The sequence below is a fragment of the Chenopodium album genome, chromosome 19 (genome assembly GCF_948465745.1).
Source record: "Chenopodium album chromosome 19, dcCheAlbu1.1, whole genome shotgun sequence".
Classification (NCBI taxonomy): domain Eukaryota; kingdom Viridiplantae; phylum Streptophyta; class Magnoliopsida; order Caryophyllales; family Amaranthaceae; genus Chenopodium; species Chenopodium album.
This window is the reverse complement of record NC_137852.1, coordinates 2,919,830-2,942,254: the sequence shown is the minus strand read 5'-3', so window position 1 is coordinate 2,942,254 and position 22,425 is coordinate 2,919,830. Positions and strand designations below refer to the sequence as shown.

The 22,425-nt window shown below is 34.2% G+C and overlaps 2 protein-coding genes and 1 pseudogene across 3 annotated transcripts; all 3 read left to right on the top strand.

Moving 5' to 3' along the window:
• Nucleotides 1-4,844: 4,844 nt before the first annotated feature.
• Nucleotides 4,845-7,689, top strand: LOC145594478 (sedoheptulose-1,7-bisphosphatase, chloroplastic-like; annotated as a pseudogene). Its single transcript, XR_014102838.1, has 8 exons — nt 4,845-5,055; nt 5,357-5,457; nt 5,567-5,752; nt 6,325-6,406; nt 6,511-6,732; nt 6,885-6,985; nt 7,100-7,171; nt 7,320-7,689. The product of XR_014102838.1 is annotated as a sedoheptulose-1,7-bisphosphatase, chloroplastic-like (transcript).
• Nucleotides 7,690-9,508: 1,819 nt separating this feature from the next.
• Nucleotides 9,509-12,696, top strand: LOC145594914 (laccase-22-like). Its single transcript, XM_081651265.1, has 6 exons — nt 9,509-9,592; nt 10,102-10,253; nt 10,386-10,630; nt 11,188-11,322; nt 11,423-12,349; nt 12,566-12,696. Exons 1-6 carry the CDS (start codon nt 9,509-9,511, stop codon nt 12,694-12,696), a joined length of 1,674 nt encoding a protein of 557 aa, XP_081507391.1.
• A 4,741-nt stretch (nt 12,697-17,437) lies between these two features.
• On the top strand, nt 17,438-19,639 carry LOC145595060 (transcription factor DIVARICATA-like). Its single transcript, XM_081651415.1, has 2 exons — nt 17,438-18,379; nt 18,809-19,639. The coding sequence occupies exons 1-2, from the start codon at nt 17,952-17,954 to the stop codon at nt 19,227-19,229; spliced, it is 849 nt and encodes a 282-aa protein (XP_081507541.1). The 5' UTR covers nt 17,438-17,951; the 3' UTR covers nt 19,230-19,639.
• The last annotated feature ends 2,786 nt before the right edge of the window (nt 19,640-22,425 follow it).

Below are 22,425 nucleotides of genomic sequence, written 5' to 3'. Positions count from 1 at the left end.
CAGAGGGTCATAGCAGCCATAGTAATGCATTATACGGTGGCTCTCAGTAGATTTCCCGTACACTGTGATGTGAGGAGTACTTTGTTCATGGGATGCACTGGCATCAGTCCATATAGCAGCCACCACATCAGATGTCGGAGCATTGTACACCCGCTAATCCAAAGTAAGGTCTTTGTTGAGGGTAATCACAGTTTCAGCTGAGACATTAATATCCCTCAGAGATTTAAAAAATCTGGCATAAGGGTTATGCGACATAACTTCCATTAGAATTGAAATAACATCTGCCTAGAGCTCTGGGAAGAGGTCAAGTCGGTGCTTAGCTTCATGCTGAGAATCATAAAAGTAAAGTTGAAGGAACTGTGGCTGGGTGCCATCAGGTAACAAGTCAGGCACAAAATGGTATAGCTGCCCATGTAATTTAAAAGCATATACACCCTTTTTTGATTGTGATTCCAATGCACCCCCCAAAGAACTGAAAGCAAACATATTATTATATAAACGCGCATATGTTTGAAAATGGTCAGCGATTTCATCTTTCGCAGTGAACAGTCTAATAATCTGAGGAGGAAGCTGATTATAAACAATCACACACTTCCCACCACTACAGCAAAATTTGGGGGGTTCATAGGCAAATTTTTTTGCCAAGCATTTGTCACAGAAATAAGGAGCTGCCAATTCCAAAGGAGCTGTTGGCATTTGCTGACCAACATCCTATGCATCTCCAACTACATATTTATAACCATGCCTTAGTTTACAGTTTGGACAACATGTATAATAAGGCAATTAAATATAGCAAATTAAACACCACACTACCTGCCCCTATAGGTTTAGGCTTCCTTTGTTTCTTTTTTTTGGGCTCTCCAGTAATTCCCCGTATGCGTTTACTTGTTCGAGTTTTAGTTTTAGAAGATGAAGGGTAATCAGGGTAGTCTGTAGCAAGCGAAGGTAACATATGATATAAAGTAAAATCCTAACATATTCAATGTACAACAATATAATAGGCTATGAAGACGATACCCATAGATGGCCGACACTGATAAAAATCTAGAAGACAGTATACTCATGCCATGTATAGATAGTAAACACCATCAATACATATACACAATAAAAAGCCAAGCCTCACAAGCTTACACTATAATAATTTAAATATAACAGTATATAGATGCAAAACAGTGAAACAAACTTTATAACTGAGAAATTGTAGATTTCATTGCTCTTAAAAAGTCATTATCCAAAATAGCAATTACATAGACAATGCTTAAGCTAAAGTTAAATACATGGCCATCAAATTCAGAGTACAGCAAACACAACATTGCAAAGTCAACTGAGCACTATAGCTCTTAGGTTTACAAAACAACAATACTAAACAGGCCATGAACAAACACAGATTCAAAATTTGACCTATCATCTCTAAACAAACCACCCAATAACTAATTCCTCTTCATACGCTTAAAAACAGCCTCCAAGTCTGATGGGACCCTAACAAAGTTAAGTGCAGGAGGCTGATTAGATGCACCTGTCCTCTTGAAAGTAGGACGAGCTCTACGCTTACGAGGAGTATTAGGTGGTAGGGTTGCACTTGGGATCTTGTTACAGAGGGATCTTGGTGTGCTGCAGTCATGCTCGTCTAGAAAAGGCGCCAAGTGAAGTGTTCCTTGCACACCAAGCACACGTTCCTGAGCAGACATGTAGCTCTCTCGAGCCAATGAGCACTTTATGCCAGCATATTTTTCATGGCCATAGTTCAGGTCAATTATTTCTATCCTATACCTGCACTGGAGGAAAGAAACAGCCTTCACAGTAGCATTTTGTCTAGCAGCTGCCTCACCAACACATATGTCACTAATTATACACTCCATGTTAACTGTTTCTCCAGGGCAATACACTGTAAGCCATGCCACATACCCCTGCAGTGCAAGCTCAGAGAACTCAATAGTTGAGACTCGTGCACAAGTCTCTACAGTCAGCACATGCAGCACATCCAAGTAGTCAATAAAGACATCCTTAGCACCTGCCTTCTCAGGGAAAGCACTAAGCCAATTAACAGGTGGTTTCTGCAGCAGCCGTTCCTTAGACTCCAAAGCATCATGCTTCAGCTGGAACAGCACCTCGCAACGCTTGTACATCCAAATCTTAGTACTCGTCCAATCATGAATACAGAGGTCAAACTCTAGCCTCAAGTGTCTGACAGCATCCTTTGCCGCTTTTTCAGATGAAGCCTCCAACTTTTCACCCTCACCACCATCAAAAGTGTAGGTGTGTGAAAATCCAAGGTCCGTTGTTTCCACATGCAACTTCACATGATTCTTATGAATGTTCACGAATTCATAAACAGGAGGTGGAAACTGCAGGTGATCCATAACCTGCCTTAACAAGCAACAGTACGAAATAGAGACCTTGCGAGACTCTAGCTCCATGACCTGTGCGCATGCCCAACGGATTAAACAATTAACATTGTTCCTATTCACTAATTCTACAACATAACCTACCTCATTCCAATCAATCCTATCCTAAACTAAAACAAGCAAAGCCCTATTAGAAACATACACTAAAACTACCAGTCAGCCTAAAAAGAAAGCACACACCATTAAAAAGGACCACAATCTAACAGGCACTTACTCCATAATGAAACAGAATTTGGTATCACTGTCACACATTTAAGTTAATATCCTTATATAAACAGAACACAATAGTGAAATACAACATGTATCACATACCAAGCACATATTAGAACCCAAAAAACTATACAACATGTATCACATACCAAGCACATATTAGAACAAAAAAAACTACCATACAATGTATAAGCAATAGTAAAGAAAACAAGCAATAGTAAAGAAAAGCAAATAGCATAAAGATCAGAAAAACAATACCAATAATTCTGGACAGCAGATGTAAAACAAGACCCCCAACACCAGCCAACAAAGCCAGAGCAAACAGAACCCCAATACAAGCCTGCACAAACCATCACATTACAATCAGTGATCTAGCCAATTAATATATTATCACTCATTAACCAATTATACAAAACAACCATATCAAAACCAATATAATATAAACATCAAAAATTGGAAATTAGAACTTGTGTAAGAGCATAATTAAATATAGTGCATGTAAGAGCAAAAATTGGAGTTCTTGCTGGTTTCTACCTTTTTTTTTTTTTTTTTGGATTTTGGATTTGGATATGATTTGGAATTGGATTAGGACCTAAAGTGATAAATATATAGATAGATAGAAAAGAAGTCAATGTCATTTTCATTGATTTCTATATAAGCTCAACATAAGCCTCGAGAACACCAGCAATTTTAAGCAAAGCAAGCATATATACTACAAAGGGACAAGTTTTAATTAAATGAATTATAACTATAATAATTAAGGTATGTAATAATCTAAATCCTATGCTTATATATACAATTTACTATATCAGTGTATAAAGGGCAAACATATGAACAAGTTGTAATCTAAATCCAAAGCTTATATATACAATTTACCCTATATTGATGATAAAATGAATTATAATAGAGACAAGTTTTAATTTTAATAACTATATATAGATATATAAGGTATGAAATCAGAAAATTTGAGTCAAATGCAAAACAAATTTTACTATATCAATGTATAAAGGGCAAACATATAATCTAAACTAAAACCCAATGCTTATATATACAATTTACCTTCTGATAATGAATAATGATGAACTGGTAAGTATTTTGACATCTTGTAGCCATTGATGAAAAGCTGCGATTTTGCTTTATCGATTGCAGAAGGTGAGGAAGCCGGTGAAACCACATAGAAGGTCGACACATAGTGTTGTGTCAACTTCATCATACAGAGTTCAAGAGAAGAAGCAAAAATCTAGAAAAGAAAATTGGGGCAAAAAATATCAAGTCAGCATCACCATGGAGTGAAAAAAGGAAAAAAAAAAATAAGGAAACAAATTGGAGGAAAAAAACGGGAAGGTGCATTCAGAGGAAAAGATTGCATGTCTCCATGAATCACCAAAGAAGAAAGGTTGAAGGTGACAGAGGGAAAAAGAGAAAGAAGACACATGTCCCCTCCAAGGCGCCACATAGGCAATGCTAAAACTAACACTGCCAAGTCAAAAGTCCACCCCTTTTTGTTTTTAAAAAAAAAAATAGATTAAAATAGATTTTAAAATAGATAAAGTAAGAAAAAAAAAAAAACAAAAGCACTCACACATGTGAATCACACATGTGAGCACTATTCATAAGGGGAACAAGTGAAACATTTTAAGGGTTGTAGATTCAGTATTCATACCCTTTTAAAAATTTATAAGAGAAAGATTAAATTAAATGAGCAATCACCTTTGGGTGCACCTATCTTTATGTGCATCCGGATGTACATAAAAAAAGTGGTGTTGTTCTTCCCATTAGATTATCACTAAATGTAAGAGCCTGTTTTCTTCAGCTTAATTTAAGTTCAGTTCAATTCCAATCAGTTCAGTCCAGTCCTAATTTCCTTCTCTCATAAACAATTCATTTTAGCTCTATTCAGTTCAGTTCAGTTCACTTCAGTTCACTTCCAATCAGCTCAATTCAGTTCATCTCAGCTCACTTCAATATTTCAGAATATGCTAAAGTGAATTCCAATGCTAGTTATAAAAGATAATACAAAAACAAATTTGAGACCTCAATCATATGGTTCAAAAAGATTAAAAAAACAAACTCATCACAAGGGTCCACATTTCCATTTTTCATTAAAATCAAAATCACCTATCTAAAACAATGGCAATAATATATAACCACATAAATTTGAGAGATGGTAATTCACTCAATCCTTGAGCTTTTTATTCTATCTTATTGGAAGAAAGACACGTGGCAAAAACCCATTAACTGCTTATCTAAAATCCCACTCTTTCACTTCCCAAAATCCTACTGTCTTTCCTTCCCTCAATATTCTGCTGCCAAATCTCTCTGAACATCACAGCAGTTAACCATGGAGACCAGCATGGCTAGTTGTTCTAGAAGCATTTTGCTCCCTAGAGTCTCTTCTCAGCATTCAGCTGCTCTTTTGCCTTCATCTTTCAACCCTAAGGTATGCTATTGCTAAGGTTTATATATGTTTAATAATTTGCACATTCATATACATGATTACTTTTTCTATGGTCGTAACAATAATCTAGTTTACGCTACAACCTTAGGCAACGGCTTTTTTACCTATCTATAACTTGATCAGCCTTTATCAGGACTTATTTTTCTTGAAATTTGACGTACTAGGATTGTGATGAACTACGTACAATCTTTTTACTGTGTTATATTGACACCTTTAAATTATTGTTATGTGTATAGACCAATCATGCAGAAATTGGAGGTACTCATGTTTTATTTATATGTAGAGTTTAAAATCAAGCTCGCTCTTTGGAGAATCATTGCGGATGACAACCAAGTCATCAGTTAGGGTCACCAAGCAGGCAAATGTGAACTTGGTGACAGTTTGGTAAGTTTAAAGTAATTAACATTACTTATGATTAGCAGTTGGAATTTGTTTTTAAGAATTCGGAATTGATTAATTTTATTGTCAATGGATTATAAAATGATTAATGTAGGAGGAGTTCCTAGCAAAAGCAACCACAGATAAAGGGCTGATTAGAGTGCTGATGTGCATGGGAGAAGCATTGAGGACTATTGGCTTTAAAGTGAGGACAGCTTCATGTGGTGGAACTCAATGTGTTAACACTTTTGGAGATGAACAGCTTGCTATTGATGTGCTTGCTGACAAGCTTCTTTTCGAGGTTATTACTCGTTACTGATTCATGACATTCTTGCTTTTGTTTTGCATGTTAAATCTTAGATATCATATGATATGCATATAACTGAGAACTTGTAGGAAATTCTGATTCTACACACTAAAAGGGTAAAATCTTGTATGAAACGCCCTTTACAATCACTAGTTGTGAATTTGTGATACCAGCCGAAATATTTATTCTGACATGACTTTTCTTCTAAGAGAAACTTTTGAATGTGTCACAAAAATTAGTCTGAAACGGTCTTTATATTGTGTCCTACATTATATAAACGGAATCTATTGTAACGTTAAGGCATGAAAGAGCTTGTTAAGACTGATTCCGGAGTACTATGTCATCCTTTGTGGTTGCATGACTGGTATCTTTAAGACATTGCCTTGTCATGATATTTGCTGCTAGTGAAATTCAGGCCTAATGGTTAAGATGAGATGTTTTCAACTATTGTGCCTCGCCTCCTATGGATCCCGAAAAGGAAATAAAGATGTATTCGTTATTATTGAGAACTCATCATTGAAGAATATCCTGCATGAAACTAATAGAATTGATATGTGCTAATGCAGGCCTTGAACTACTCACACTTCTGCAAGTATGCTTGTTCAGAAGAAATTCCTGAGCTTCAAGATATGGGAGGCCCAGTTGATGGTTATTTACTCAATTCTTCAACCAATTTTATTGAATTTGTTTTGATTTTGTTACCTAGATATAAGGTTCTAACTTTTTCTTCATGATTCTTTGAAACATTATAGGTGGATTTAGTGTAGCATTTGACCCCCTTGATGGCTCCAGCATCGTCGATACCAATTTCTCAGTTGGCACCATTTTTGGAGTATGGCCAGGTGACAAGCTAACTGGTGTAACAGGCAGAGATCAAGTGGCAGCTGCAATGGGAATTTATGGTCCTAGGACTACATATGTCCTGGCTCTTAAAGACTACCCCGGCACCCATGAATTTCTTCTTCTCGATGAAGGTTCGTATCTTGTGATAAAAACCTGGAAAATAATTCAGAATGTTCCATGCATACCTTGATCATATTACTAGTAATTAGTACAATGACTTGGTGAGTAAGAATGTCACCCCTGTTTTGTTCTGTTTTGAAATCCCCTGTTTTTGCAATATTAGGAAAATGGCAACATGTGAAGGAAACAACAGAAATTAATGAAGGAAAGTTGTTCTGCCCTGGAAACTTGAGAGCCACTTCTGACAATCCTGACTACGACAAGGTGATCGATCTTGACTCGTTTATTTCATTTAGGGTCATGTATAAACTACCTACTTAATATGGTTCTAGAATGTGTTTATTTTAACCCATGTTATTAACTTCTTTTGTATTTCAGCTGATCCAATACTACGTGAGAGAGAAATACACTTTGAGATACACAGGAGGAATGGTTCCTGATGTTAACCAGGTTTCAGAAACATCCTTTTTCTTCTCATTCTTATAGTGTGGTTGTGGTGTGACCTTAAATTTGAGTAACACTAACATGTAAAAATATGATGCACATTGTAACCCTAAATTTGAGTAACACTAACATGTAACTCTATTTATATGTGTAGATCATAGTGAAGGAGAAAGGTATATTCACAAATGTAGCATCACCTTCAGCCAAAGCAAAATTGAGGCTGCTTTTCGAGGTAGCTCCACTAGGGTTCTTGATCGAGAAGGCTGGCGGTCACAGCAGTGATGGAACCAAGTCTGTGTTGGACATTGTAGTCCAAAACCTTGATGACAGAACTCAAGTTGCTTATGGCTCAAAGAACGAGATCATCCGGTTTGAGAAGACACTATATGGATCTTCTAGACTAGAGGAGCCAGTTCCTGTTGGAGCAGCTGCTTAAATAAGCTAGTTATGTTCCAATTTTAATCATATATCCCCTTTTTGTCTATAGTTTACGTCCTTTAATTATATGGCTCTTGCATTTCAGCTGTGCTTTCTTGTTGCATTAATTATATTCATGATAATGAAAAACGAATGAAAAATACATTTCTTAAAAAATAAATGAGTTCATGTGTCTAATACTTATACATCTTTTAATGACCCATCTAAATCAATGTTTGAAAATTTTCTCAGATACAATTCTTCAGGCATGCAGATTGTTTCAAGAGCACTACATCCAATCTATGATTCAAATTTATCTCTAAGAAAAATTTCTAGCTGATGGTTTATTTCATAAAATCTATAGGTATATGGCACGATACCTAGGTTCAGATTCCGTCTATATCATATTTCACTAACAATAGATGACGATCTGACATGATCAATTTGGAGTGAATTGAAAAGCTAACAAAGATATGATGATGCATAACAATATGAGAGGTGCATATATATGCAAAGCCATAATGTTGCTTAAACTTTGCTCCCCTTTCACTTGCTTGTTCAACAAATTAAGCTACTTGGCTTGTTTTCGTCCTAGGAAGTACATGATAATCAATATAAGATCATACAGAAATTGAAAACTGATTCATGAGGAAGATAAGCTGTTAACCTCAGAGAAAATCATGCAAAATCGAAACGAACACCATCGAAAATTCCTACTAAAAATTAATTTTCCTGTGAAACTATATCTTTCTTTCTCTTGAAAATAACTGCACAACCAAATGTAAATTAGTGATATGACTAGTGATTAAGAGGGTTCAATCCACTAGAGATTAAGCACCTAAGAAGCTTTGAGATATCAATCAAAAGTTAAGCTGTTAATTAGCCCATCTTAATGTTTAATTAATGCTTTCATGTAGCCTTCAAAATGATGAATTAACACATCATGAAACAAACAGTCCAACAAATAGGGCAATTCTTCTAATTGTTCCCACTTTTTTATTTTAAGTTCATTGGTTCTTGCTAGATTTTACTGCAATTCAACCACTTAATTTCCATTTTTACAATGTTTTATGCGTGCTCCTTATTTCCAATATGATAAAGTACTCAACGAACAGAGAATTTTCAAATGTGAGTATTAATTAAGACTTTGATATTTGTGTGTATATTAAGTAACAAGCTTCTTCAAAAAAAAAAAAGTAACAAGCAAGCTGCTGTGCTGAAGAATTTGTAGCATATATACCAATAATTTCTTTTTTTTTTTATTATTTTTTTGACATATGCTCAAACAAATTTAAATGTTGCAAAGTGATAATCTTTTGTAAAAGCACATCATAACTTAGAAATTTTAGTCGTAAATTTGATTTGAAAGCCCTTATTTTTTATGAACTTATCATAACTTAAAAAAATTTCACAAATAAGTGGAAATAAGGTGCATAAGAAAACAGTTATTCCTTCCGTTCCACATTAGTTTTTGTAGCTCGACTGTTGGAAAGATTATTGACTATTGTCATGTATCCATATACTTCTAGACTTCTAGTAGTAGAAATGGCAACGAGATAGATAGTTGCTGTTAAAATCAAAGTAATACGATAAATAGTACCAACTTTATGTAACATGTAAGAAACCTCAATGGCGGAAAACTATACAAGTCTAAGAACTATACACACACATACACCATGGATGGCAATTCACTTACCTACTCAAGTAAAATGACACTGCATCTCATTTGTAGTGATCTACGCTGCCGTGGAGTCAGACCATTGCATACTTATTAAGTTCTAGATAAAGGATGAACATTAAATCTACCAAATATATATTAGTACATAATAATACGTTTCAAATCCTCCATTTAAGAAAAACAAAATTGCACATAAAAATCAAACAAGGAGAATGAATAAGGAAGTATCGAAATCGAGGGAGGGAAGGATGGAACGTTGGATTCATGCTGTAGTTATTCTACTAATGTTTCCTGCACTGGCAGAGGCCACGGTTAGGCATTACAACTTCAAGGTACGTGACATACTTAATTACAATGATAATTACGTGCTAGTGTTATGCTTCACTTACTATGAAAGTCAAGACTTTTTGATGAATCCTTTCCAATGCAATAAGAGTTACTCCGATATAGTTGGAAAAAAAGAGGCTACTTAGGGATTTTATCAAAAATTTCAAATTATAAATGAAAATTTCCAATGATGTGAGCTTGTGAAGCAGTGTGTTTCAACTATATATGATCACAAGGTCTCTAGCTCATTTGTACTAGAGGAAATTAATTTAAGTTGGACAATTGTTATTGTGGATTTTGTTAAGGATAAATTGGCGTGTTATAAATGGTTTTGGCCTGGGTAAGGTAAGTTAAGGTAACGATATACAAATTCCTACAAGTCTTTCAAAGAAATATACAAATTCCTACAATATTGTTTGTAAAAACTATGATTGACATGCTATGTATTATTCTAATGATGGGCAAAATTAACCTCAGCTCCTAATCTCCTATTCCTATATGCTGGCACAAATAGGTAGTCATGAAGAACTACACAAAACTTTGTTCCACCAAGGCTATTGCTACAGTAAACGGAAAATTTCCTGGGCCAACACTCCATGCAAGGGAGGGTGACAACGTTCTTGTCAAAGTCATCAATAACATCAATTACAACGTTACTATACATTGGTAACACTCTAAACCTTTAAATCACGTTCATTATCCTCATTATGTCTCTACACATAATTAATGATTTAAATTTATTAGATAAGTTTTGGACTAACAAATCATCTACGATGTAATTATCTGTGTGTATTATAGGCACGGTATACGACAACTTAGAACTGGGTGGTCCGATGGTCCAGCATATGTAGCACAATGTCCTATCCAGCCGGAACAAAGCTATCTTTACAACTTCACCATTATAGGTCAAAGAGGAACATTGTTCTGGCACGCACATATATCTTGGCTAAGAGCAACCCTACATGGAGCCATTGTTATATTGCCTAAGAAAGGCACCCCATACCCTTTCCCACATCCTGTCAAAGAGAAAGTTATTGTGTTAGGTGAGGCTTTAATACCTTATTATTGACAATATATTCATATTTTACTTAAACTTTCAATGTCATTACATAAATTAAGTAGATTTTTAATTTGCACGAAGTACTAAATAATGTCAATGTCATATAAGTCCCACACTCCCATGCAATTAGTATTCCTTGACATTTTCTTTAATATTCTCTGGAATATAATTGGAAGACGACATTGGACCTACTAAACCGGCCCAACAACAATTGTCATGTTATATGTTCCATCAAAAAGTATGCAATTTGAAGTAATTCAACTTGTATAGTAGAACAATTAATGGATCAATCCACTCTCAATCATGAGGTTCGCAGGTTCAATTCTCATCAACCTAATTTTATGGCCGGGATAAACTAACATATTGGTTGATTTTAATGTAAAACCAAATGACTGATGTTTTTTGGCGGATTGGGATCCCCTTATTTCTTCCCACCTAATAAAGAACGTACATGCTAGTTGTGGACTTGTGATCGATAAATTAATTTGCTTATTTTGATTGAATTAAGCTTTAATATGCTGCTTCTACCACGAATTGCAGGGGAATGGTGGAAAGCAGATACAGAGGCAGTGATTAATCAAGCTACACAATCTGGTATGCCACCAAATGTATCAGATTCACATACCATAAATGGCCATACTGGACCGGTTCGAAATTGTTCAATCTCTACTCAGGGTACTTGTACTTGATACTACCAAAAATTGCCTAAATAAAAAAAATTTCCTAGGAACATTTCATTTACAATCACAAATTCAATTCCATAACTATTGTGCAGGTACTTACACCCTACATGTTGAGCATAGCAAAACATACCTATTACGTATCATCAATGCTGCAATCAATGACGAGTTATTTTTCAGAATTGCCGGTCACAAATTTACCGTGGTAGAAGTTGATGCAAGCTACACAAAACCTTTTACAACAGACACTATCTACATTGCCCCGGGACAAACCACAAATGCTCTTCTTAAGGCCGATCAATCTCCTACCGGCAAATATTTGATTGGCATTTCCTCCTTTATGGACGCGCCTGTTGCTGTTGATAACACAACCACCTATGGCCTTTTGCGCTACAAGGGTGGGCTAGCTAATTCGCGCCTTGTCCTAACTACAATGCCACCTTTAAACGCGACACAGGCTCAATTAAATTTCACACACGCCCTTAGAAGTCTAAATTCAAAAGACTACCCCGCGAAAGTCCCCTTAGACATTGATCATTCCTTATTGTTTACCACGAGTGTAGGGGTTAACCCGTGTCAAACATGTCTAAATGGTAGTAAACTCGTAGCTAGTTTTAACAATGTCACGTTTGTTATGCCAACTATTTCATTGCTCCAGGCTCATTATTACAAAATAGAGGGAGTATTTACTGACGATTTTCCAGGAAGGCCTCTTACAAGTTTCAACTATACTACTTCAAATTTTACTGGCTCTTTGGCTACCATGAATGGTACTAAGGTTTATAGGTTACCATTTAATGCCACGGTCCAAGTTGTACTCCAAGACACTTCCCTCATAGCACCTGAAAGCCATCCTCTCCATTTGCACGGGTTCAATTTCTTCGTTGTTGGTATGGGGATAGGTAATTACGATGATACTAAGGATCCCGAGAGCTTCAATCTCGTCGATCCTGTTGAGAGGAACACAATTGATGTGCCTACCGGTGGATGGACTGCTATAAGATTTCGAGCTGATAATCCAGGTATAGTAACATGACAATTTTCCAATTAATCATACGCTTTAAATTATGTAACACGTGTGTAGAAAATAAGTCCTCTTAGAATATTTATACAAAGAATTGCTAGATCTTATTTGAAATTTTCACATTATTTAAATCTCGAGATAAACCTATTCAGGAGTGAAAAAGAATTTTGAGTTATTACTTAACGGGTTTAACATTATTAAATGGTGAATGCAGGTGTTTGGTTCATGCACTGTCATCTAGAAGTACACACTTCTTGGGGACTAAAGATGGCATTTTTAATAGAGAATGGGGACGGGCCAAACGAGTCAATTGTGCCACCTCCAAAAGACCTACCTAAATGCTAACTTCTCAATAAGTTTTTTTTATTGGTGCTTCTTGATAGATTCCATTGGAATATACTCATTGAAGATCGAGAAGATTCTTTTGAGATTCATTAAAAAAATGGGCTTGCATTTTGCAACATAGAATTTTTGGAGTTGTACGGACGGTAAAGAACAAAAAAAAAACAAAGGAAGTAGACGTTTGAAATCTGGAGTTCAGATTGCAAAGAAGCTTCAGATGAATGCATCAGTTGAAGAAAATTGAAAGAAGAATGAATTAAGGCATGAACGTGTTAATTTTTCTTTCTTCAAGATTTTCTTCTAATTTATGTAAATTTCTGCAATGTTTGATGATAAAAACAATGTTACACTCCCCTATATATCCCCTTTTGTTTCTGTTTTTGTTTGCTTAAATTTTCTGTAGGCATGAAGTTTGTAATAAATAATAGCTTGGAGCAATGGATTAGTTGTTGAACAAATCTCTCCCATAATTAATTTTTTTCCAGTCAGATAATGAAAAACTTGTTACGGGATATATCTCAAGAGTATGCTTGTATGAATACTATATACCATATACGTACCATCAACTCCATAAATATTATTTGATCATTTAACGAAAATTTTCTACTAGTATATGCTACTTAAAATTCTAGTGTACAAGACACATTATTAGAATGGAGAGAGTAGATGATTAAGTATTCATATAAAGAAATGCAGAGTATATACTGTGGGATTATGTTAATAATGTTGATTAGCCATATGACACAAGATTGTATCACGTTGGTCCATGGACCATATTCGTACATGCTCATGCCACAGGCTCCGGGACAGTCCAACTCCAACATAGGCCACGAGCACCATTGTGGTAGGAGCATGTAGCCCTAATGCCCTATAATGGTCCATAGGGCTAAGCAAATACGATACAACACGACAGCCCCTTATTGCAGTCAAGGGTACGGTGATCCTGCTAGCTTAGCCTACTATAGAAGGTTATTAGTTACTACCTTCATACCATGAACATATAATTAATTCCTAAAATGGCTGAGGCACTCAAATATGAGAATACAAAGTAATTACTAAATACAGGCATACTTTGTCTTGAACTTTAAGACATAGTATAAAATGTTGGGTGCTGAGCATTGCATATCACCAGTGTCTTGGTGCGAGGCTACACATGCATCATTTTTCACAATCCACCAACTTTTTTTAATATCGTTATAGTATGAATTTTTGCAATGAACTTCCACCCACAATAGAATTTAGTCTTCCTTAGCACCATTTAGTTTAAGTGGAGCAATTCAAAGAGCGTCATTCAAAAAGTTGGCTGCTCAAAGTTACATGGCAGAGGGCACTTGTAATAAGGGATTGAATTTTTCAGTTGGTTCCAAGTGTCGCAAATGCCCTTTCCTTTTTTAAAAAATGTTTTTTACTGACATTGGTTCAATTCGAACTAGATACCCAAAAAAAATGGGAGAAGAGTTATCATTTACTAGTCTCGGGTTCATGATGGAGGAGGTAATGCTCTATCAATAACATAAGAGACTGTACTAGCTATCTTATTCAATAAGATTATTATTTACGTACTCTTCTTTCAGTGTAAGGTAACCATTCTAATGGTGTATATTTTAATTTGTGATCGCACTTAAAAGCCATTAATTAAGTGAAATTAAAGGCCACTACTTAGCTTGTTAAAGCCAAGCTAGGGCAATCTTTTATTTTCATCTACTCCTACCTCCAAAACTACCACACTCAAATAAATCTACCATCAAACAACTGACTCTAGAGTAGAAATTTGTTTGAGTTTATATGTAATCAGACTCTTTTACGATTCTACGAACTCCACTCAAGATTTATTCATTTATCCACCTCCATAATTCTATTATGTCATAATTTTCATTAGTAGCCTCCATAGATATACCCATATACCTATACAAGCTCATTATATACGAAGTACTTTACTATCTTTTCTATAGAAAAAATGACAAGTTCGTTTTAGAGTGCGGCTGACATGGCTTTATTTTAATTTAATGCATTGGGAGATGCTTTAAGACTAACTTTATAACGGTGCTTGGGTCACCGTGCTTGGAGTTTAGAGATTCCTACCAGATAGGAGTGCTTAAATAGTTAATTGTAGATAAGCACTACATTAAATATTCATTAGAAGCAGTCAATATAGTTTAATTGAACTCGACCACTAACAATTGATCACTAATCTAGGTTGTCAGCTAGGTTTGTCATTGCAGAAACAGCCTAATTAAGGGAGTAATTATAAGATATACGCTACAAACACATTTTTTACTTTTTAGTAATAATTAACTGTAATGATAGTAAGGGTCTGTTCACATTTACTTAAGTTTAGTTCAGTTCAGCTCCAATCAATTCAGTTCAGTTCAGTATAGTTTAGTTCAGTTCAGCTCCTAATTTCCCTATCTCATAAAATATTCATTTCAGTTTAGTTCAGCTCCAATCAGTTAAGTTCATTTCAGCTCCAATCAGTTCAATAAATGTGAACAGACCCTAAATTTTAAAATTAATTATGCCTCTACGTATATAAAGCTAAATATAATAATGACATTCTTAATAGTAATCTGTTGAAGAATAGACCTTCCAAATATCACCACATGTAAGTGTCCTACATTGGTTGAACAAGAGAGAGTTAAACATTTTATAAGGCTAAGGGGCCAAACCTCCTATTATTGCCATATGGTTTGGGGATGGAAATGGAACCTCCTTTGGACTTGTGAAGTGGACTCTTTCTCTTAATTTGTGGGGTGCGGCTCAAACCCATATTTGACATAAGCAAAGTCTAACCTATGATAATATCTTCTCTCATTTATTTGTGAATAAATATGATCAAATTTTTCCTTCAGCTCAGCTCCTAATTTCCTTCTCTTTCTCTCATAAAATATTTAATGTGAACAGCCCTAAGTAATTAGATCAAATAGCTGTAGCAAAGAATATACCAAGAAAAATTCTCTATCCGTACTACTTTAGAGAAATCAAGAATCAGAAACACATCAATTACTTTAAAAAATATTTAAAAAAAAAAACACTAATACAACAACAGTTTACAATATTCTTATTTGTATTTTGAGTTCTCTTCTATTAGCTGCATGCATGTGCATAAACAGTGTTGTAGTACTAGGTTGGGAATCATTATTAGAGGGACCAATCTAATTTTAGAATAAAGTATAAAAGTTTTGTTCATTTTTAATTCCGTAAAAAAGGGTAACCATACTTAATTAACAATTTTAATTACTCGGATGAATTGCAAGGAACAGTTCACAGTTGAATTCTCAAATCTGGGATAGAGAGTGGCTGGCAAGAAGAACAGGTGTCACAAGACTAACTACTAATTAATAACGGAGTACCAACACTTCACAAAACACACCTCTTATTTGTTGTAAACGGAAATTAGAGATAACACTTGATAATAAATGATATTTTCCGATATTTTATATCTCTAACAATAAGTGACATTAGCACAATTTTGACTTTATTGAATTAATTAATGAGGTAGCAAATTGCATAACCACACTAAATTTAATACTAACGACTAAACATAAGATGGAATTAGCAATATCCATGCAATTTTATCTTAAAGAATTGAGATGAATGAACTCCATACATTTCTTCTGAAGCATTTACCATCTAGCTAGGTAATTAATCAAATCTTAAAATATAAAGAATGTAGTTTGTAGAGATATAAGATAAGTTATGTAATGATCATATTTATAGTACAAAATTGAGTATTAAAAATTCATAAGAATAGTTTTTAACTATTAGCTTGGATTTATAAAGTAAGAGTGGAGGACTTTGTCTTTTGGTAAAGACCTACCGGAAGTAAAACCTCCAATGATGATGAGTTAATGAGCCACCATACAGTCGACACCCTTTTCTTTTTTCTTGGTACCATGTCAGCTTCCTTTTATACTACCCAATCACCATTTGGTCTTTTGTTCTCACAATTTAAACACTCCGTTTTCTGTTTTACTCCATTTGTCCCTAATTAGAGATAACATACCATTCATAATGTACGATAATAGAAAAGAGATACTTTATATTACCTTTCCGCAAATATTTAATTTGTTGCTATAATTTATTATTTTATGATTAGAATTTTGATTAAAATTCTTTGTAAGGCCATGATTACTTGGCCGATCTAAATAGTGTTTAGATAACAGCAATTGGTTGATTAAAACAGAGAAATTTTTTATAAACGCATGTTGTATCGTTAATATTGCATAATCGTACATGCTTCAATTTTTCTTAAGAGTTTAAGTCAAAACACTATTACTCTGTATTCGATTGAATTCCAAACCCTAAGTTTGACATAATATTGTTGTATCGTGAAGCAATTTTAAAACCCTAATATTAGACTAAATATGCAGTCGTAAAAACTACTTTGGCCGAACAAGCCCGTGAGAGAGGAAAAAAAAAAAAAAAAACCAAACTTCATATATATATATATATATATATATATATATGTAAGTCAGCTAAACTTGAAGTTTTTATTAATGCTAATTCAATTAAATAAAGCCTACTGTTCTTCACATTACAAGTTCTTTGGTTGTTCCTTCCTGTCATTCTCAAATTCGACCTCCAAAAGCAAAGGTCAAAGCATTTTCTCTCCCGCTTCTTTCTACACTTCCAATAACTCATAACCTCCAAAAAAAATAAAAACCCCATTTAAAAGATAACAAAATTATAATTTTCTTCCTAATATAATTTACCTAGTATAAAATAAATAAAAATAATAATAATTCAGAATCTAGGAGTGTTGTTCTTCTTCGTTGCCTTTTCTTCTTCGCCCTCTTCTCCAGTGGGCAGGAAGTGCAACTTGTAAGGTAGCAGTATTTGGTAGGGTCTGCACTAGCTCTAATTTTTAGTGCTGTGGAGGACAAAGTCGGTGGCTTTTTCCAAAATTTTTTAAAATTTTAATTTTTTATTTTATTTTCCTTTGATATTCTCAAGTAAAATTTATAAAGTTTAGGTCTTTATAGTATAAGGGATTCTTCAAATTTGATTTATAACCCAAAGTTTATTCTGATTCTTCTTTCAACAAAAATTTTGAGTCATTCTGAAACTTCATTTTCCTCTTTTATTTCCTCTGTTCTTGCTATTTTGATCATCACCTCAACCCCCCTTTAAATTCACCCATTTCATCTCTCTTAAACCCCAAGAATTAAAGTTCAATTCAATATTTTTAGTGAGAGAAACAAAATAAATCACAAATTCAAAAAAAAAAAAAAAAAAAAGGGGTTTTGGGAGGGAGAGAAATGGGAGCAATATATCCTGCTTCTTTGTTTACGAATACAAGTTGTGATAATTGGCTATTTCCTGGGGAATCCAAGAGTACAATATGGACAAAGGAAGAAAACAAGAGATTTGAGAAAGCACTTGCAATATTTGATGAGAATACCCCTGATAGATTTTCAAGGATTGCTGATATGATCCCTGGGAAATCTGCTTGGGATGTGATGAAACAGTATAAAGAATTGTTGGAAGATGTAACCGATATCGAAGCCGGCTTGGTTCCGATTCCTGGCTATCTTGCTTCTCCTTTCACTTTGGAGTGGGTTGATGATGCCAAATTTGATCCTTTTAGGAAGAGGTCTGCGGCTTCTATGGCTATGTCTATGTCTATGTCTAGGCCTCATGAACAAGAAAGGAAAAAGGGTGTGCCTTGGACTGAGGATGAACACAGGTAACAACAGCTAATTCATGTTTTGATTTCTGTGATTGTCAATGGAATTCGATTGTGAAATTTTATTGTATGTTGCAATTTTAGGCTGTAGACTGGAATAGTGATCACTGAATAGGTTAGACTGCTTGAAATATTCGTGTTACTTCGTCTGCACTGGTTTGTATGCGAATGTACGAACTATATACTGAGGACTGATATGTGTTTTTATAAAAATTGTGAGGCTGATTATGAGATTGTTCCGTAGGGTTGGCATTAGGTTAGCAAATAGCAAGTTCTGTTGTTGTTGAAGTCTGATATATGCAGTATGTCCTTAATTATGTTTTCTGATTATTGTTATGTTATATATGATTAAACATTTTGATGTGTGATTGGATTATGTTAGGAATTTATATTGTGAGAAGGTTGAATTATTAACAATGAGTTATGCAGGCGGTTTCTGCTTGGACTTCAGAAGCATGGGAAAGGGGACTGGAGAAACATATCACGGAACTTTGTTATATCAAAGACCCCAACTCAAGTGGCTAGCCATGCTCAAAAGTATTTCCTAAGGCAGAGTTCGGGTGGGAAGGATAAACGAAGACCTAGCATTCACGATATCACAACTGCTAATCTTTCTGACAATGCTATGCCATCAGTTTCAGAAACTGATGAAAAGCCCAAATCACTCTTAGAACACTCGTCTGGCTCATTTCCATTACTTCAAAAATCGTTCAACATCATGCCTAAGATGCTACTCGATTGGAGCAACACGAATGGTGAAGCATTCATGGTTTTCGATTCCCCTCATGGGCGGCAAAATCTGTACAGTAGTGCCTACCAAGGAGCCTCAGCCTATATAGGATCACATTAGAGTAAGGGTAATACAACTGCTAAACTATCTCTTATGGTTCTTGTGTGGTACATCATCACATGTCTCTCAAGCTCATCAGATTTTAGTCTGTAGACATCAACAGAATGTGAAAACATCTCAATCTTTTGAAGGGTATAATGTATATTGAATTACGATTTCCTTTTGAGAGTATTCATGATATCTATAGTCGTCTAGGTCAGTCTGAAGGTTAATTTTTTCGAGTGCTGTTTATAATCCTTAGATGGGTTTCGCGTCTTATGAGAATGAATAAGTCAGTTTCTTCAGCTTCAGAAAATTGATTGAGCATACAAGTGTCCAATTTCTTCAATTCCCTACAAGCTAAGCTAGTGTTCTAAAAACTTGTCATTCTCCAAATTTCTTAATGCACTTTTCCACAATTAGTAGAACAAGGTGCATGCAATTATCAGAAGCAAAGTGACTAAGATTCCACCAAAACCTGCATCATATTACACTTATTTACACCCCAACTAAATGGAGCAATAAGCATGAATAACACTACTTAATGTAGTAATATGAATAAGGTTCAAACCCGATATGCGCCTTTTTTTAAAAAAAAAAAAAAAAAAAAAAATTTTGAGGAGTGATTAGCATAACAAGTTAGAAAAAAAAGAAGAATCTAGACAAGTAGGATAATCAGCCATGTCACACCAAAAAAGTTGTAGCCAAATTAGCTGACTAAAGGGAAGTCACCTTCAAGAGTAATTCCTTTAAAACTGATTGCTTGCTTTTTTGCTCTTATGCTAAATGTAAAAGACGTATCAGCCATTCATTAGATTATAGTGGATCAAACATGGCCAAAATGACCAAACCCCTTCATCAGCATCAATTAGTCATTGGGGTGACTCTGAATTCCACTAACAAACAAAGCACCTTGGTAGTTAATAAATAACTTCTTACATTATTAAGGACAAAATATCCTAAGTTTATTTTACCTTTTTACCAAATTTGCTATGTGAAATTAAACTCAATAAAATAAATTAAAGGCTTACAAAGCTTTCAATTATCAAATATCGTTTAAAAGAAATATTTTAATGAAGATAAGGAAAAAAAAATCGACTTGAGAAGTTGGGTTGAATAAGCAGTTGTGCTCTCCTTTCTACCCTATCGATAGAATTTTGGTATTTTATTACTCGTGTATAGATAGATGATATAAAGTGTGTTTTTTTACCCACATGAAAGAATCTTTTACCTTAAAAAGTCCAATATTGGCATCATTTTCTTGTATTTACGAAGAGATATATCAACCATGAACGAGATTATAGAATATTCCTTACTGAATAGAACGCAATTTTGAAATAAAAGTCAAAAATATCTGATCATACAAGTTACACCCCCATCTTCTAACGACACAAAATATGGTTAATGTGAACATCATTCCTTTCCAAATTCTTGAGTTTGATAAAATATTTATTTAAAAATATAGGAAAAAATAAGTCGAGTCTACACATTTAACACTGTGTTGTGGGAACAAAGCATCTCCATTATCTTCCATTATATAGAATGAGATCTTGACTATTCTTTTCAAATGGTCTAGGAAGCTTAATAGTAGTTTTAATATTCCATTATCTTGATTTGCACCTTATTGATTCCTTCTTTGGGTAGAGAATACTTCATCTCTTTGAGCTCTGAATTTCTAGTAATGTTGTATTCAAGAAATTAAATTACAAGGTGCAAAATTAAGATAAGAATTGAATCTTACAACAACTTTCGGCACTAAAAATTAAAATTTCTTTTTTCAGAGTAAAAGCAAAATGATTGGGTTGATCCCCCGACAGGATAAAAACATTCGATTTTTTTTTTCAAGATTCTTATTTAAGTTACTACATGCATGATCAAATTAATTAAAAAATTGTAGATTCATTTGTTGAAATTAAAGGTCATGATTCTTGGAAAAGAATTATGCATGAGTATCATCATAAAAAAAGTATAGGCATAATTCTACGTTTAAAGTAATGGGAAATTTATATACTTTTTTCCAAGTACTTTGATAAAATTGTTATATTCTAATAATATTAGGCTAATAGAGGGATCAAACAGAATGTGATCTTTATTTGACTATTGGCAGCTTCCCTCTTTAGTTGAGCGGTTGAAGTTTTATTAACTCTGATCTTCCCTTCCCTAAATGATAGTCCACCTCATTATTTTAAGAGGTTCTAAAATAATTCACATATGCTATGAACCACTTTCAAATAAGTTCAATTCACTAATTAACTTTTGTATGACTTTATATCAATTCACCCTACACTATTTGTACCTATATATATAACTTGATTCAACAAAAGAATTACCGTTCACATAAGTTTATGGTTAGACGTAAAAATCTAAAGAGGTAGAGATATAACCAATTCCTTAAAAATGACACTCGATCAAACGTAAACGTGATAGGTGTGTTTCCTAAGGTGTTGCACCTTTCAATAATATTGCATGGATTTTGGGGTTGTTGTTATTGAAGTTGCCATCATAGGGAGTGTATATCATTGCAGCAATATGACTTCCTAATGTTCATACATTTCGCTTTCCATGTATGCAGCCAAAATAAATATGGGGATTATAACCCTCAAAAAAACAGGAGGAAAAAAAAAGGGAAAAAGTATAGACAAAAGATTTGATTTTCTGAAACACAAACTAAGAGATTAAAGTTCCCCAATTTCAAACTGATCCATCCAGTACAGTTTATTCTAGTATTTTTTTCTTCAACTTTTTTTTAAGGTAAAGGACAAAAATCCCACATAATTATTTATGGCTCCTTGTTCTTTTAAATAGTTTCATGCAATGCAAATTGCACATATTATGGGGGAAGAAAAGCATAATGTCACCCATCTTTAAGCTTTATTCTAAGATTAATGAACCTTTTTAAAGTAGACTATGACTACACCATAAAACACACTTAATGGAAAATCTATGATGCTCTTTTTATTCAAAGAATAAATTAACGCTAATTTTTCTATAGATTTTGCTAATCTAGTAGTACTTTTCACATTTGTAAATCACTATAGTTAAAAAAAAATTAATATTAATAAAATAAAATCATTGTGTCATTTGAAATGAACATAGTGAATTAAGTTTAGTTAATGTTAATTATCTATATTAATTAAGTCAACCTTTTGAGGTTGGGACTGTGCATCCTGCGTTGCACGTTGTCGAAGCCGACTAATTATGTCCTAATCAAGCACTA